The sequence below is a fragment of the Ischnura elegans genome, chromosome 2, assembly GCF_921293095.1.
Source record: "Ischnura elegans chromosome 2, ioIscEleg1.1, whole genome shotgun sequence".
NCBI classification, from domain to species: Eukaryota; Metazoa; Arthropoda; class Insecta; order Odonata; family Coenagrionidae; genus Ischnura; species Ischnura elegans.
The window spans coordinates 71,816,891-71,833,015 of record NC_060247.1 but is presented as its reverse complement, the minus strand read 5'-3'; the positions used below and the strand labels follow the sequence as shown (position 1 = coordinate 71,833,015).

The following is a 16,125-nucleotide window of genomic DNA, read 5'->3' as shown; positions in this document are numbered from 1 at the left end:
GATTTCTATCTCTGGAAGTGCATACCACTATGTTTCAAAAGATGGCAGTCTAATGAATTAGGTTATTTCACTATTTGACAAATAAAATCAGCTCTTTATGAATTAATTGATCAAATGGACAACATAGTATACAAAAATCCAGCTGCATATATTCATTAACTTTTCAATTCAGAGGTCAACAAAACTGCCAAGTATGCATGTAAAATTATATGAATATTTTTTATCTCTACTGAAAGAAGAAAGGAGCTATAAAACATCTTAATGCAATTATTCAAGCAGAGAAAATAAACTGGTGACATAAATGTAAGTTTTTATGAATGAATAGATCTTACCACAGGAGTGTTGGTCAAAGCATCCAATGTATTCCTATGCACTTGGGTGACTCTTTTCATGGCTACACCTAAAATTAATCACAGAAACAAATACTCAGTTAAATATTGTTAATGTTAATCATTTGAATATTTAATTAAAACACTGTAAGTAAGTTATTATCGTTGTTAAAAGGTATTCTACCATTTAAGTTAGGTTTGACATCATTTTGAGAATCACCCCCACTGTTCACCATTTCCAAATAGAACATCCCTCTTCAATTCCCAGTACGGCCTAAACCCATTCATTCTACAAATTATAGTGAAACTTATATTAAGCGACTACCGATGGTTACCCAAAAAAATATTATCATTATGTTGGGTGGTCATTGGTTTATTAAGGGTGTATCCTTATATATGTATGTAAATACAAATGACTGGGCAGCTCAATTGAATAAATAGGGAAAACTACTGAGCTAACAAATCATTAAACGTAGTAGGAACCAGTTTTAATATGCAAACCTTATAGCTGGAAAATTTCTAATTAATAATAATTTAATTTGATATGTTCTACTCCAATGCATACAATTACACATGAATGACAATATATAGTAAGGCAAGTACAGTGAACGCATTAGCAAAAATGTGATGCATAAATAAAAAATGAACGTGTAAATGAATAAACTTCTATTTTTGGCGTTTTACGCACATTTTTTCTGCATAAACATGGGTAAAAATTATGGATGTGCAAGTAGCACTTTATGATCTCGAGTCGACTATGACAATTTCTGGACCAGGCAATACAATAATGCCTGCTCCAATATATTTAGAAATTTTCCAATCCCTTTATGAAATTTCTATTCTAAATGCTTAGTTCAATGTAAAAACGAAAAGATAATGAGGAATGCTGATGGTAATTGTGTCAGAATTAGAAGATAAATACACATCTATGTGTCTTAAACAGTTCCATAAGGACAATTGAAATGAATTAACCTCTTGTAAAATGTCGAAAATTTAAAAAATATATTTATCCCAACTGCTTGGAAGAACCCTGAGTAAAGGGATTTGCACAGCTATAATAAAAATTGAATGCTACGCAATCGAATCATGAAATATATGATCCTATCAAATTCTAATGCAGAAAAACCAATTGGTCTACATACTCAGGCAGCAGGTTTTGATATCTCCATGTTTAAGTATTACTACCTGCAGAAAAGTGTCTTTCGCTACACACTATCGTGGTTTCAGTAGTACATATTTTCTTTCCAAAATTGCAAATTTGGGAACATTGGGAATTCTTATTTAAATTTATATCAACGATTTTTATGGATCTTGAATCTTCAATGAATTTAAGTGGACGAAGCGAACGAACCATAGAATAGCTTTAGCTTTGCTGAGCAAAAAATATTCTATATTTCTCACGTAGTTTAACCAACCTTAGCAACTCTTGTTTTTTTAATTGAAGTTAGAAACTGAATACAACAAAGGAATAAAGTAATCAAAAAGGCTTAAATATGTATTGTGACGTCAAACACTGGGAAAAACCGGCATTGTCCGCCAAAACCTTAAAGTTACATATTTTTCTTTATTTCAGAAATCATAAAAAATGTTTATGTATTCTCTCGCCATTTTTGAGTGAAGAGAGTTTGGTAGGGTACAAAAGTATTGCATAGGAAGGTATGAACGTTGCAGCGGTCCACTTCGATTACACCGAATACACCGCCGGGTCGGAAGACGACCGGCCGCCGCAGCTGATGAAAAGGTATTCGGCATCCACATCGACAACTTAAGTGTATACAGCAAGTTGAAACTCCCTGGGTGAGGCATTGACTTATCGACTTTAAAAATGATGTTATTACATGAGTTTCATCATAGTGCTTACTGTAGGCAGATTGCTGGACCTACTAGCCTCGAAAGCTCTGCAACCGAAACTACTCGACTCGACATTTGTGATGTGACTCAAAACACTCAAGTCAAGTATCAAGTACTTGACTCGACACGGATTTTTGAGTACTCGCACATCCCTAGTAAAAATAAATAAAGGAATGATTGAAATTAATATAAATGAAGTAGATATATAGGTAAACAGTGTGGTGGGAATCCAGAGAAAAGTTTACCCACACTGACTGCATGATAGGTAAACTAATTTTCTTATTAGCATAAAAGTATGTCATCTATAAAAGCTGGAAAAACCAAAACACTTGTTAACTTAGAAAAGTTTCCATTTTGAATCATATAGCCAGAGTAATATACCCTCAAATTGCTTCACAATAGATAATTCATACAAATTCAACCCACCAGGCCCTGCATTCAATTTGCGAGGTGTGATTCTTCCTGATCCACTAGGCAGATCATCATCAATAATTTCAACAGGAGGCAGTTCCTAGGGTTAAATAAAAAAATACATTAACAAATAATATATAAACAACATGTGCATACTTTAGCAGTTTCCATGTATATATGAAATTGCACAATAGAAATAACTTGTCTGCTACTAAGACAAGAGCTAATATTCACTCCTACAGCACTAGATATAACCATATATGTACTTGATATCCAATCTCACCGACTGCTGACTGAAGTTAGCTGATGATTATCTAGAGATGGGAAAGAAATGTTTTAATGAACTACATGCGACTATTTTAATTTCTCCTTTAAGTACATTTAAGTATAAGATGTAATCCTGGTTTCTCAGAAACACTTTTAATTCACTTAATGAGTAGGGCTGTGCAAGACTCTCGACCACCTGAGATGAGACTTTTTCTATTTTATTCCTCTATTTTAGACACTGGAAATAATTTTAAAAAAGATTATTTAAAGAGATGGTATTTATTTCCAAACCAAAATAGCTGTAATAAAATATGGACATTGACATTTTAAGCATTTGTTATAATTTAACAAACCAAAATTGACAGATAACCATAAATCTTAGTTACCATAAATAAACATTGCAATAGGTTGCATCAAAATTCTATAGAATTAAACTATAGTCTCTTAATATATTTTAATTTACAGCTGAATGTTTCTTTTTTATTATATTACTGTAATAAAAAAACATCAATGTAACCCTTTAATATGACTATGTATCAAAATGATATGCCCTTTCTATATTCATTTTAAACCCTGATAATGGTTCATGAATAAACAGTAAGGTAGGCAAAATTTGCATTTCAAATTTAAGACCTACACTCCAAGATTCAAATTCAATATCAAATATAGAGGTCAGGACAAGGAAATAAAAAACTTTTCCAAATCTCATGTTAGGAACTCTATTGGCATCATGCCCACACATTAAAAAAATGGATGCAGAGGGTAATTCATTAAATAAAATATTTTCATAGTGTGAATAAATCCGTAAAAGTCATAAGGGAGTAAAGTAAACTCTATTATTGACTGATTGTGGTGCTCATCGGAAATTCCCGCCTTGCCCGGGAGTTTGGATGGTGTCGAGAAGTCTTAAAGGGGCGAGACTTCTCGCATCTTGTCAAGCCTCCCCACCTAGGCGAGATTCTCGCCATGCTGAGAGTCTTGTTCAAATAATGCCGAGAAATTCAAGTCTCATCTAGAATGCTGAGAAGAGACTCTCACACAGTACTATTAATGAGTCAACCTAACTAAGTAATAATTCGACATCTTAGTGCATTATGTGAGGTCATAAATAACCCATACACTGCTGCATTAATTTTTAGAAATAACATCCTTCTTGTCCACCTTTTGGTTTATATATCCATTTCAATTAGAAGTTGGAGCAAAAAAAATCCATCATAATGGATACATAAGATAAAATACATGAGGGTACAAAAATAACGATTCATAGGCTCATTAACATCAGTACAATTTATGAAGGATAAATTACCCAAAAATTTTATCCAAGGTTACTTCATAATTCCTAATACATATCAGTAATAATAATTAATACATTCAATGTATTACTGATGTAGCATATTTGTAAATTGCATTGATGTTGATGAGTTTATAATTATCCATGAAATGTCATTGTTGTACCCTCACATACTTCATCTTATGTAGCTCTGATAATGGAACTCATAATAACCCTAAACACTGGAAGAGGACAGAATTTTGACCACTTAAAATGACCTATACTTCAATTGATTTTTTAATAAATAACCAGGAAACATGAAAATCATTGACTAATTAACAATCACTTTGAAGAACTGAAAATATGAAATTATAACATATACATATCAATGGAATACTTACCTTTCTTTGAGGTTCAAATGCGGCATAGAATTTATCTCGCAGGGCGTCAACCTCACGTTGAAAATTATTCAAGGACTCAACTTCTTCATGCAACTTTTCTGAAATAAACATACTCACATGAGAAAAAAAATAAAAGCATTCGGACACATTCTTTCCATTTATATTTCAAAAAGGTAGTTACCATTCAACTTCTCCATGTCTTCTACCAAAACTTGAATATTTGAGGAGTACTGATTTTTAAGGTCAATTTTACTTATGACCTCGTCAAAAACCTCTTTCAAATCATCTTCTATTTCCATTGGAATATCTTCTGGGTAAATGCCTTAAAATAATAAAACATAATGAGAAACTGACAACAGAAAAAATTAACATTACTTGAAATTATAGTCAACGTTTCCACATCAATGTCTTTAATTATAATGAATTTTTTAATTTTCAAAACATAAAAGTAGGCTTGTTTATACTATGTATCAGAATGAACAAATGATGAGATTATCAATATGAACTAAATATAATGAGAACGAACTCATAAATAAGGTCTAACGAGTAAATAAAAACAGGGAAGGTTCCCCTTACATCTCCACCATTATATAGGACATTCTTAACAAAAATGATAAATTTTATTCATTTAGCTCACACTGGTTATTTGATTGCCGACCCAAATTTCAACTAATCTTCAGTCATCATATATTTCTTGAGACTCCCATATTTAATTACAGATTTTTCTCACCAACAGACGGCTAAATACTACCTATTACCAGAAAATTTGACAGACAATCCGTTTTCATAACATCTGTAAAGTCACTAAAAAGGTTTAACCAGCTAAGTGTACGGCTTGAAGTACATTTCAAATTAATTTTTATAGAATGGCACTCAATTCTTTAATTTCAAGCAAATGTGGTCCTTTCGTCTTGAACCAGGTCCCAAACATAAAAAAGTGAGGAGAAATGATCTTATCAGCACAGTCTCGGTTGCGGACACTGCGGAAAGTGGACAAGAAATAATAGAGACATTAAAGATGAAGGTGTGGAGAAGGGTAGAAGAAATGCCACGGTGGAAACATTTTTGGGAGATTCAGAGGAAATAAAGACAGGATGCAGTGAGTAATAACCAGGGAGAGGATGCTAAAAACCAATTTCAAGGGAAAAATTTGTTGGAATATGTAATTTCAACATGCAGACTAAGTGCAGCCATCTGCCTGTCTCCTCAGCCATTAAGTTCAAGAGCAATTACATAGCATTAGCACAATGACCACTAGTCGCTACTGTAGCTCCTTCAGCCAGGTTACTGGACTTCCATTTATTTATGTTTATTTGTTATCATGTGTACTAAAATAGTGGCTATACCTGTGCATCCTTGGCCTTTTAATACATAGATCTTAGAAGATGTGTATTTAAACAAAATAGCTGACTTTATTTTCAAATAGGATTATTTTTATTAGGACAATTATAATACAGTGGCATAGCCAAGGGGGGGGGGGGGCGGACAACCCTCCCGAAATATAAAAACACAATTACTTTGATTCATAAAAGAAAACAAAATATTGAAAAATCATGACTTTGCAAAACATTTATTTGACAAATTAAGTTTTTTTGTCGATGAAAAGTGTTCAAATCATGTAGCCTCTGCTTGGCACCGTTTTTTTTTTATTTTTCCCCTGATTTTGTACACCCCCAGAATGAAATTCTTGGCTACTCCACTGGATTTATAGGTAGAATGAAAGGGAATGGACCTTATTGCAAACTAAAAAGGGAAGTTCTCTACCTGAAATGGTCCAGAAAGGAATTACTTTGCCTCATTTTCCTCCTTCCGTAATTCTCAAATCCTTCATTTTTTAACAGAGCTTCCACAAGAAAGAAGGCAATAGTACTACATAGACTTATTATTTCAACTATCCTGCTCTAGTTATCATTGATCACTCACTTATTTTGTACTCAAGAGCTCAAGTTTGCATGCATTAGTTGCCAAGTCCAAAGCTACAGAGGAAATTGCCTCTAAGCAAAAGAATAAATAATGTCAATAACCATATTTAAATTTAGATATATTGTTTTCACATATATTGTTCTTGGTGATTAAATGAATTGTAATTTGATGAGCTGTCACTATATTTCCCAAAATACCCTTCTCTTCCCAGTCAAATGCCCTGCTTTTAACATTTTGATCTGGATACCTTTGTAAATCAGGAAGATTAGACTCGTTCACAACATCCCCATCATCATAATGTAACTAATAACAGAAAATCTATTAAATAAAATTTGAAAGTAATTAAACTTACGAAGATAATGAAATAGCGAATTGTTCGGCAAATTCGCAACAATTCTGAGCAATTGCTAAACTTTCACCAAGCCAATTACAGATTTACTGAATACCAAACTTACCATCTTCGTCCGATTCTTCGTCATCTGAGTCGATTACAACGGTTTCCTTTTGCTCTGGAAGTGGAAACCTAAAAAGTGGCTTCTTCTCCAATAACCACTTGGCCATATTCTGAGAAATGGAAAAGAACGAGCACATATTTACGGAAAATAAAGAAAACGTTCTAAAAGAATTCGGACGAAAAGACAATAACTGAATAAACATTGATATTAAAGTCAATTTACGACTTCAGACCGTTAACTCATAGCATAACAACTATCACACAACTGACTAAGTTTAAGAAATCAAATAGAGAATTAGATTAAACTACCTGCGTGTGTTCCACATATTCTTGCAAACAAACATCGCAAACGTATTGTTTACGTTTTCCAGCATGAACTTGAAAATATTTCGTAACTACCTTCGGGGCAATGGTATAACTGGTAGATTTTGAGTTGCAGTAGGAATTGCAACACATCCATTCTCCTTTTTGTGCTGTTTTAATATCTCCACTTAAATTTTCCATTATAGTTCACAATGAAAAATCTAACATCACGAGTAAGAATGTTCGTTATTTGACGGCATAGGACAAACAAAATAAACACAAAACTTCGACGTAGTGATGCACCACTGCCCTAGAGGCTTTTTGGCTTTTTCCACGCCGTGCTGTGCTCTACCACACTCGCAGAATGTCACAACCAGTCACAACAACACAGGTGAAATAAACGTTGTTTGGGTTTGGATTTGAGACCGGTGTAACGCTAAAACGACTTCATTTTTTTTATTCCATCCCATCTCCTCCATTTACGCGGATCTTTTTAAAGCATGATAACAGTGACCACGACGAAAAGGCAGGAGTAGTTACAACACATGTCTCAAAGTATTAGATAAATCTGCAAAAATCGAGAGGGTTTATTGTTTTACATTCGACATCAATAATTGGATATCACCTTGGAACATTAGTTCGTAGCCCATACCTTGTTACTCGTGGCTTCGGAGTAGTATCTTTCCGAGACACACAATTGTTCATGTAGTACAATTTTCTTTCTGAATGAGCATTAGGCCATAATTGAGGCCATAGGTCATTAGGCTCTTAGACCATATAAGCAAGCATGCTTATATGGTCTAAGTGTATTATTCATAACAGTAGAAAGAGTACCTGCGGAATCCACTCAGATTTAAAAAAATGTCATTACATGAATGGGTTGGCTTTCTTGAATTTTAACCCTTATACTGCGGGAGTTCGCGATTTTACCTGCCAGCCTATGCAGAAGAGACCCCCTGTGCAGGAGGCACCCTCTGCCACGAGGGCTGCACTGGTAGTGTTACGCCCTTTAGCGATCCTTATTATGGTCAGGGAAAGTGCCAAAGTGCGAGATATCCTGTTAGCAATAAACATTTTGGGTAAATGCCGCAGTAGGCGTTCAAAATGTATAAAAACATTGCCGCACTCTAAGGGTTAATGGAATTTGAATTTTTGTGAGTTGACTTTTGTTTGCAGTTTTTACGCATCATTGAGTCTGAATAACCCAAATAAGGGAAATTTTAAGAAATAGCACCACCAACATTGAAAGTCGAGTAAAAAATGTTTATAATAAAAATGTTGCAAATGTCAATCAGGGGTGCATGCATGGGGGCATGCCGACTTACAAAAAATACTGGGGGGGGCCCAAACCGGGGACCTTGCCCCGGTAAATTTTATAAGTAGTGAATTTTAAGTTTTTTAAGCATTATAGAAGTCATATGATCAACATTAAAACCCCGATCACTCGAATCTTGATATCTGGACACTCAGGGGAAAATTGACTAGCCTGACACATTTTTTCCTCACATCTGTGACGAATTTTTGGGGGGTCTCAAGGCCCCATGGAGTCGGCACCACTGATGCCAATTGATGTAGGTATTCTTAAGGAGTTAACAGTTGAGGTTGTATTACATAGGGCATGTAATGGTAAAATTCAGAATTGCATTTTTCCTCAAGCTGGCATGCAATTGTATGAATGAATGAGCAACAGCACAATGAGCTATTTTACCATCTTGCATGTGTTCTAGCAATTCACCGCTTTACACGATGCAATTTGAAAAGTGCTCTCACACATACATTGACTTGTGCAAGTACATGCCTAGTGTAAAATGGGTTCAGGACATGGGTATTCAACCCACGTCTAATTTTTTGAGGCCCCTAGAGGCTAAAGAAAATATTGTATCACAAACCAAATATCGACAAACTAGTCATAAATCCCATTTATAGATTGAACTTTTGAACCAATAAAGATTATTGCACTTTAAAATTGCTCTCTTTAAATATATATTTCATCGATGTGGTGATGAAGTGACGTGGGGTATTGTGGCCCTCTGGACGATGTGAAATCTATTTTTGACCCTAGCATTAAAAAAATGTTGAAGGCCCCTGGCTTCGGACATCAAGTGCAGGTGGCTCATAATTGGGTTACATTTCAGTCCTCATGCAACGGGAAAGCAGAAAATATATGCTAATATACCACATTATTAAGTACCTAAAGGATCACGACATAGGGTATCATTTTCTTGTACCATGGATATTGATCTGCCACTGCACTCAGGCTTACAAGCTTAGTCACACAATCACCTAATTTCTAATCATATTTGCACCACTCTTTCAATTTTTAACGTTTACATCATAACAATTTGAGTGGCTATGATGATAGTGTCAACAACATGATCAAATAGCACACGAAAACAGATTCTACTCAAAGCTGCAGTTATTAAAAAAAATAGAAAAGCTTACCATGTGATTTGGGCTGAAATTCTGACTTCAATCATTGCTGCCCAAAGAGGAGCATTTTATATCATAATCTTTTGGGGATTTGAGTGAAATGATGGGGCTCATAATCTCTCCTCACCGTGGACCAACATCACAATCACGCAGAGCACTCTGCTACACCATAAAGCCATCACCTTTAGCAAAGCATTCCAGGATAGAGGGAATTTCCTTGGCATCAGAATTTCAGATAGTCAAGATGAGAATTGATGGCCTTTAAAAGGGATGGATATACTTAAATGTGCTCTCATGGAAAGCTAGAACTGTGATGAAGGATGGGGTGTCGGAAATATCAACATCGAAATAGATAAATGAATTGTTTGCAATGGTACTAAAGGAAGTGAGGGTGATAGATAAATGAAGACGAAAGGACACTGGCATTTGAATATGACCAACTAAAGCACAATTTTACTGGTGACAACATGAGGCATGATAGTCTGGTGAAGGCAATGGCATAAGGACAAGTGGAAGGGAAGAACAGTAAATAAAGTCCTGGGATACATTATGTAAGAAAAGTTATCAAGGGTAAAAAAGAGAAAATATTTACTAACATGAAAAGATTATCTGAAATGAGAGAGGAGAAGGTTGTTACAAGGTTCCAGAATTCTGATTTCGAGACATAACCTATCATTTCCTCTTTATCAAGCTTACCTGGGAAACACACATCTTAGTTTTCACAGGTTAGAAAATAAATTCCTGTCAAATTTTCCATGAGAGAAAAATGGCAAAGCTGTGTGTTGACCAGAGGAACTTCCCTCTACAATATGTTGGAGCTAAGAAAATAATAAATACATGATGATAAAGTTCAAGAACAAACAAAATCAATGTTTTCAGAATCTTTAATCAACAAGCATGTTGATTTTAATCGAATTTCCAAAGACAAATTCATCATTAATCTTGTGTATATGCGCGTTCAAAGACACAAGCCCTTAGCCAGCTGACAGTGCTACATATTTTTAATAATACACAATGACATAAATTTTTCCTGAGTCTATGAATCAGATTCCCAGACATTTCCCTGATTTCTATGACACATTTCATATACCCCAACTATTTTCAGTTTTATCGGATTTCCCTGTCCAGTGTCAACCCTGGTTGAGTAGAGGCCTTTGTTAAACCAATCCTAGGATGGCAAACTTATGAAAATGATGACAACCAACAGTTGTCATTTGCTTCATTGATGAAATGGTGGAGGGAAAAGTGGAAACAGCACTAGCCTCTTTAAAGAAAATACACCCATGGGATCACAGCTCAATGAATCACTTGACAGATGATGGAATTTTTATGACATATCCTCCACATTACACTTAAATATGGTCGAGTGCCACAGCCTGATTCAAACCTAGGTCACCTCACTGGTAAGCAAGCAAACTAGAACACACACCAACCATCTTCCTCCAACCTCAAAACATATTTTAATATTTCTACTATCTGTGCAGACAAAAAATGTATTTCCAGGGTATCTTAGCCATATCCACCTAACACAACTTTGATTCAAAATGAGTTATTGTGAAAAGTTTATCCATGCTTTTGTCTATCCATATGAAACACTGAATGAATAAAACAAACTCTTAAAAAGCATAAATTTATTCCTTATTATTGTTTACAACCATCATAGAATTATAATCAATCCTCCTCCTATCACATTCTACTACATAACTACACGTGTATGGAGGGAAATCACTTCCTTGATAGAACAGAAATGAACCTTTTATTCACATTGTAATAAATATCCAAGTGTGAACAGGCAATTCCATCTAAATGATGATGCCACGGCTACCTAAATTTCCAAAGGGCCAAAAAGATATGACGATACCTTAACACCTCAGCCAATTATTGTGTCCACAAATCTTTAATGCTATTAATGAGAAAAATGAAGAAAACCTCTTAAAACTTTATCTTTAAAAATAGCATTCTCTGCAAATAAAATCCAAAGGCTTTTTTCACAAAAGCTATGTTACTTCTTAAAGTATAATTAGAAGTGGCTATGAAACTTCATGTGGACACAACTTATTTAACATACAAAATATATGAAAGGCACTTGATATCTAGTTTCTGCATAGAAACTTTAAACATATTGAAATGCAACGATAATTTCAAGGATATATAGGAATTCATATGAAAATCAAGTAAAAATTGATACACATGGACAAAATGAGCTACAATTGACAAGACATAAACATGAAGTAACAGACAACATTTTAGCTATAATTAAAACTGCCTTTTCTTTGAACAACAACAGAATGAGCAAGCAAGTGGTCCATTAAAATACTCTAAAAACTAAAGAGAATAACCAGCTTTACGTAATTGCAGAGGCAGGAAATACGTATGATCAAATTTAAATGAGATACCATAGAGGAAAACACAAGAACATCCATGAAAAAATAATACTACACAGTAAGTACACCAAGGATGTTTCATCTCATAGACAATTTCCAGGAAAAAACCTTTTCCTCCATATCTCATCTTACTTTCACTCGAGACTTACAGGAAAATTCTCCAAATAGATATTCATTAACACCTTCATATTTTTTTACAATAATTTAAAGATTCTTAACCCATCTTTTACACATACTTGCAACCATGACTTAGGCAGCATACAATATGGGTTCTTATATAACAGCATTTGAAACTAATATCTTTCAAGAAAAAATAGCACAGTGACCTATACCAGGAAATGCCTGTTAAAATCTGGGATTGTAGCATCTAATTAAAATAACAGACTTCAATATGCCTGATCCATTTCTTAATGATTACCTTTTTTGCTTTGTGGACCTTGAAAATAACTTTCAACTCACTTTTTGCCTTATGGACTAAGAAAATCATTTCAAACTATTAGTAAAACTTAAATTCATTAACTTCACACCAGTTTACAGCTCTGAAAATCACAGCCAAAGGAAATCATAACTTGGATGACATCACATTGATATTTATATATATATATATTTATTCATTTGTAAAGCTATCTCTGTATACCAATGAATTACACCTTAACCCATAAACATCACATGTGAGTATTTATAAAGACTAAATTGATAAACTTTACTTTTACCCAAACTTAGGTGAAGAATATGTATTGGCCTGTCCTTAACCAACAGCAAAGTGAAAACACCAGAACAAATAACTGATGCAAAAATTCAAAAGCTCCAAATAAAATAAATCTTATACATTAAATCATCTACACTCAAATATAAACTGTGAGTCTCCTGATTTGAAATCTCATTCAGGGATCGCTTAAAGAGATATATTGTTTCCAATGCACTGGCAGTAATTTTCCCAAATTTTCAAAGGGAACAAAACACCCAGTGCCCACATAGATAGATGTACGACATGAAATAAATCATGAGGTTAACTCCATTTATTACTCCAGGTGTTCAATGATTCATACCTGAGAAGCTACCCTATTTCCACACTTATTTTCTTGGTGATTCCTGGAATTTTTCACAAATCCTGACTAGAGGTCAGAAGAACAATTGAAGATCATTTAACAAACTAAAAAAATTCACTTCAATAATAGTTTGATCTCATCTTTCTCTGCAGCTTCTAAGTAACTGGTGCCATCTGGAGTTTTTCCTTCTTTAGATGCACCCTATAATACAAAGACAATACAAAAATTATAAGTAAGAAAGATTTTCAACACCTCATTTTTTCAAAAATAATAATAATAATAATAATAATTTATTCTCCGCAGACCATACAAATGTTGGTATCAGATTCGTCCAGGTATTATTCCAGATTAGGTCCATAATACCAGGTATTAATGAAGTTAAACTGAGCAATCAGTAATTTAATACAGAGAAGAAATAATAAATATACAGTGGACCATAAAATCTGGAAGCAACAAGTTCAGATTATATAGTAGGCAAGTTCTGACACTTACTTGCAGCAATTTACTGCTACCGTTGTCGCAAAAATGTAAGGGAAAACACTACTTCTCTTGCAAACAAAGCAGTCATGTATTCAAGAAAGGTCAACAGTAGCTTTGAAATTTTGACTCATTCAATCACCATTAATTGCATTAATCAGTTGTAAGCATGAAAACCACAAAAATTGAGTAATAGTGTCTTGAAATAATATATATCCAATGAGATCAAAGAAAGTCACTTAGGAAGTAAATATTATCTTAAAACCACTGCAAACTAAAATGGTCAAGTGCCTCCACTAATAAGGCTTAATTTACAATGCATTAGAAACAACTTTTAACTGGCTGACTCTGGTGGCATTCTATACCAAATCATTCATAAAATTTTGAAAATGACACGGACTAAATCAAATTTTTATGAAATGTTTTTTCACTGCTATAACCATGGAAAACTATATCTGCTCTCACGGTCATAGTTTTTCAGATATGATGGGTCAAAGTTTGGGAAGTTCGTTCAGACCTCATGGCTGAATCCATGTAAACGTGATATATGCATTACTTCATTCATTAAGTTTCATATTACCTACATTGACTTATTATATGCACATGTATCCTCGAATTTATGCAAAACAAAATTAAATGATGAGTTAACTTATTGGAAATTCAAGGTAACAAATACAGAGACATCAAAAGTAATTTTCCGCATTAAAAAAAATTCTCAACCTGTTTCAACATGCTTCACTTGCTGTGATGAACTACTGAAGAAAGAGCACAGGTGCTCTTTCTTCAGTAGTTCATTGGTCCTGCCAAAAAAAATTCAGAGGTCTCTAAAAGGTCTCCTGCCAAAAAAAATTCAGAGGTCTCTGAATTTTTTTTGGCAGGACCAATTCAACTAGTTAACCATCACCGAAAGGGATGGTGGTTTCTTATGATCGAATTCACTGCCTTTGTTATCCATGCATCACCTACATCAAAAAGCACATAAAGACATGAAATTGGGACCAGACAAGCACAATATTTTGAAATGTCAAAGAGAAGTGACAGATCATTGATAGCCTTTCCTTCCGCCATGAATATTCCAAAGTCTGAGAGTTGGGTTCGAACACCCTGACCACTGTAACTGTTTAATCCCATGACTCTATTAACCATATCCTAATTTCTGATTGTACAAGATAAACTGCTCTTAAGATTGTCTCTAGCATAAAAATAGATGTGACCAAGGCTATTTCAATGATGGCATGATTGTATATTTCCATGTACAAAACTGAGAAATCAGTTAAATCAGTTTTCATCAGCCAATGACAACTTTCTAGATACAACTAAAAAACAAAACAAGGATTCTTTAGTACAATCGACATGTGAAAACCACACTAACAGGATTATTACTTATTGGAAGGCCTAAATACGAGATGGAATACCGCTAGTAAAATATGCAGTCAATGACAACGGAGGGAAAGCCTAAGACAAAGATTATAAGCATATTCTATCAAAAAACTACTAAATGTGTAAACTGGTTTCATTTCATCATCAATATAAATGAATACCAGCTTACGATAACATGACCAAAGAAAAATTCTTCAAAGCTGATGGGTTAAGTTTGGTTTTGTGGAGAAAACTGCAATAACTATAGCTTACAAATAGAATAACACTATGGTTTTGTTAACAGGGACATGAAAAATGGGTCTGTAGCAAGCCTTCACCAAAAGTTTAACCGCTGGCCGTTGGTGCATTCAGAAATCCTTGACCCATACTCATATCTGGAAATGGCTTAAAGGTAACTTAATTGAAAAACTTCCAGAAAATGAAACACCATCATTACTTCATAGCACACTGAGCAACGTCAACTTATCGAAAATAATAATTATACTTCAAATTAGAAATCTGACTCATTCTACTGATTTAAAAAAAATTACATCAAATGTATCCAATAGACATTCCTGGCGAAATCTCATCTCGAAGGTACGCCCACGATCACAGTTGTAACATAATGTTCATGGACACCAATATAAATACCTTATCTAGAAGTATTTTCACACAATCCGTATGACCTTCCCATATGGCAGCAAGTAAGGCACTTATTCCGTGTTTATCTTGGGCCTGAAACATGAAGTTCAAACATATATAATGACTAAGACCGTGATGAGCTTTACCAGATAACGTGATTTTCAAGTAATTCAAACGTACATTCACATTCGCCCCCTTGGTGATCAAGTACTGCATAACATCGGATTGGCCATAATCAGCAGCATAATGAATAGGTGGACGTCCATCAACTTCCATGTTGACATCGATTGCCTGATATAGTACAAATACGGTTAATGATATCTCATTCAACATACCGCATAGACAATACTCACACAAAGCCGATTTACCTTATTCTCTATAATATCCCGAACTTGATCAAGATCTCCATTCTTGATACCCCACACCAATTCACTCATTTTTTCAAGAAATTTATAGATTATATACAAGGTACGATAAAATACTCGAATAACTCAACACCAGCGTGCGATCGGCACTCAACCGGTTCCGTTTGCTGTCATTACACAACGATCATGGCAATATGCGCAATCGCGCAA

The 16,125-nt window shown here is 34.4% G+C and overlaps 2 protein-coding genes across 3 annotated transcripts in view; both read right to left on the bottom strand.

The window, feature by feature from the left end:
* Positions 1-7,661, bottom strand: part of LOC124153937 (histone-lysine N-methyltransferase eggless) — a 43,740-nt gene extending 36,079 nt beyond the window's left edge. Inside the window, exons 1-6 of one of the 2 annotated variants that reach the window (XM_046527349.1) lie at positions 7,216-7,661; positions 6,908-7,016; positions 4,711-4,851; positions 4,530-4,627; positions 2,607-2,691; positions 333-400 (exon numbers count right to left, since the gene is read on the bottom strand). In XM_046527349.1, coding sequence (XP_046383305.1) covers positions 333-400; positions 2,607-2,691; positions 4,530-4,627; positions 4,711-4,851; positions 6,908-7,016; positions 7,216-7,410 — 696 coding nt within the window. In that variant the 5' untranslated portion in view covers positions 7,411-7,661. The remainder of the gene's footprint in view (positions 1-332; positions 401-2,606; positions 2,692-4,529; positions 4,628-4,710; positions 4,852-6,907; positions 7,017-7,215) is intronic. The other variant, XM_046527351.1, reaches the window with a different exon arrangement.
* A 3,594-nt stretch (positions 7,662-11,255) lies between these two features.
* LOC124153936 (myotrophin) lies at positions 11,256-16,114 on the bottom strand. Its single transcript, XM_046527348.1, has 4 exons — positions 15,919-16,114; positions 15,731-15,841; positions 15,560-15,643; positions 11,256-13,273 (listed from the first exon to the last, which is right to left on the bottom strand). Exons 1-4 carry the CDS (start codon positions 15,985-15,987, stop codon positions 13,187-13,189), a joined length of 351 nt encoding a protein of 116 aa, XP_046383304.1. The 5' UTR covers positions 15,988-16,114; the 3' UTR covers positions 11,256-13,186.
* Between the last annotated feature and the right edge of the window lie 11 nt (positions 16,115-16,125).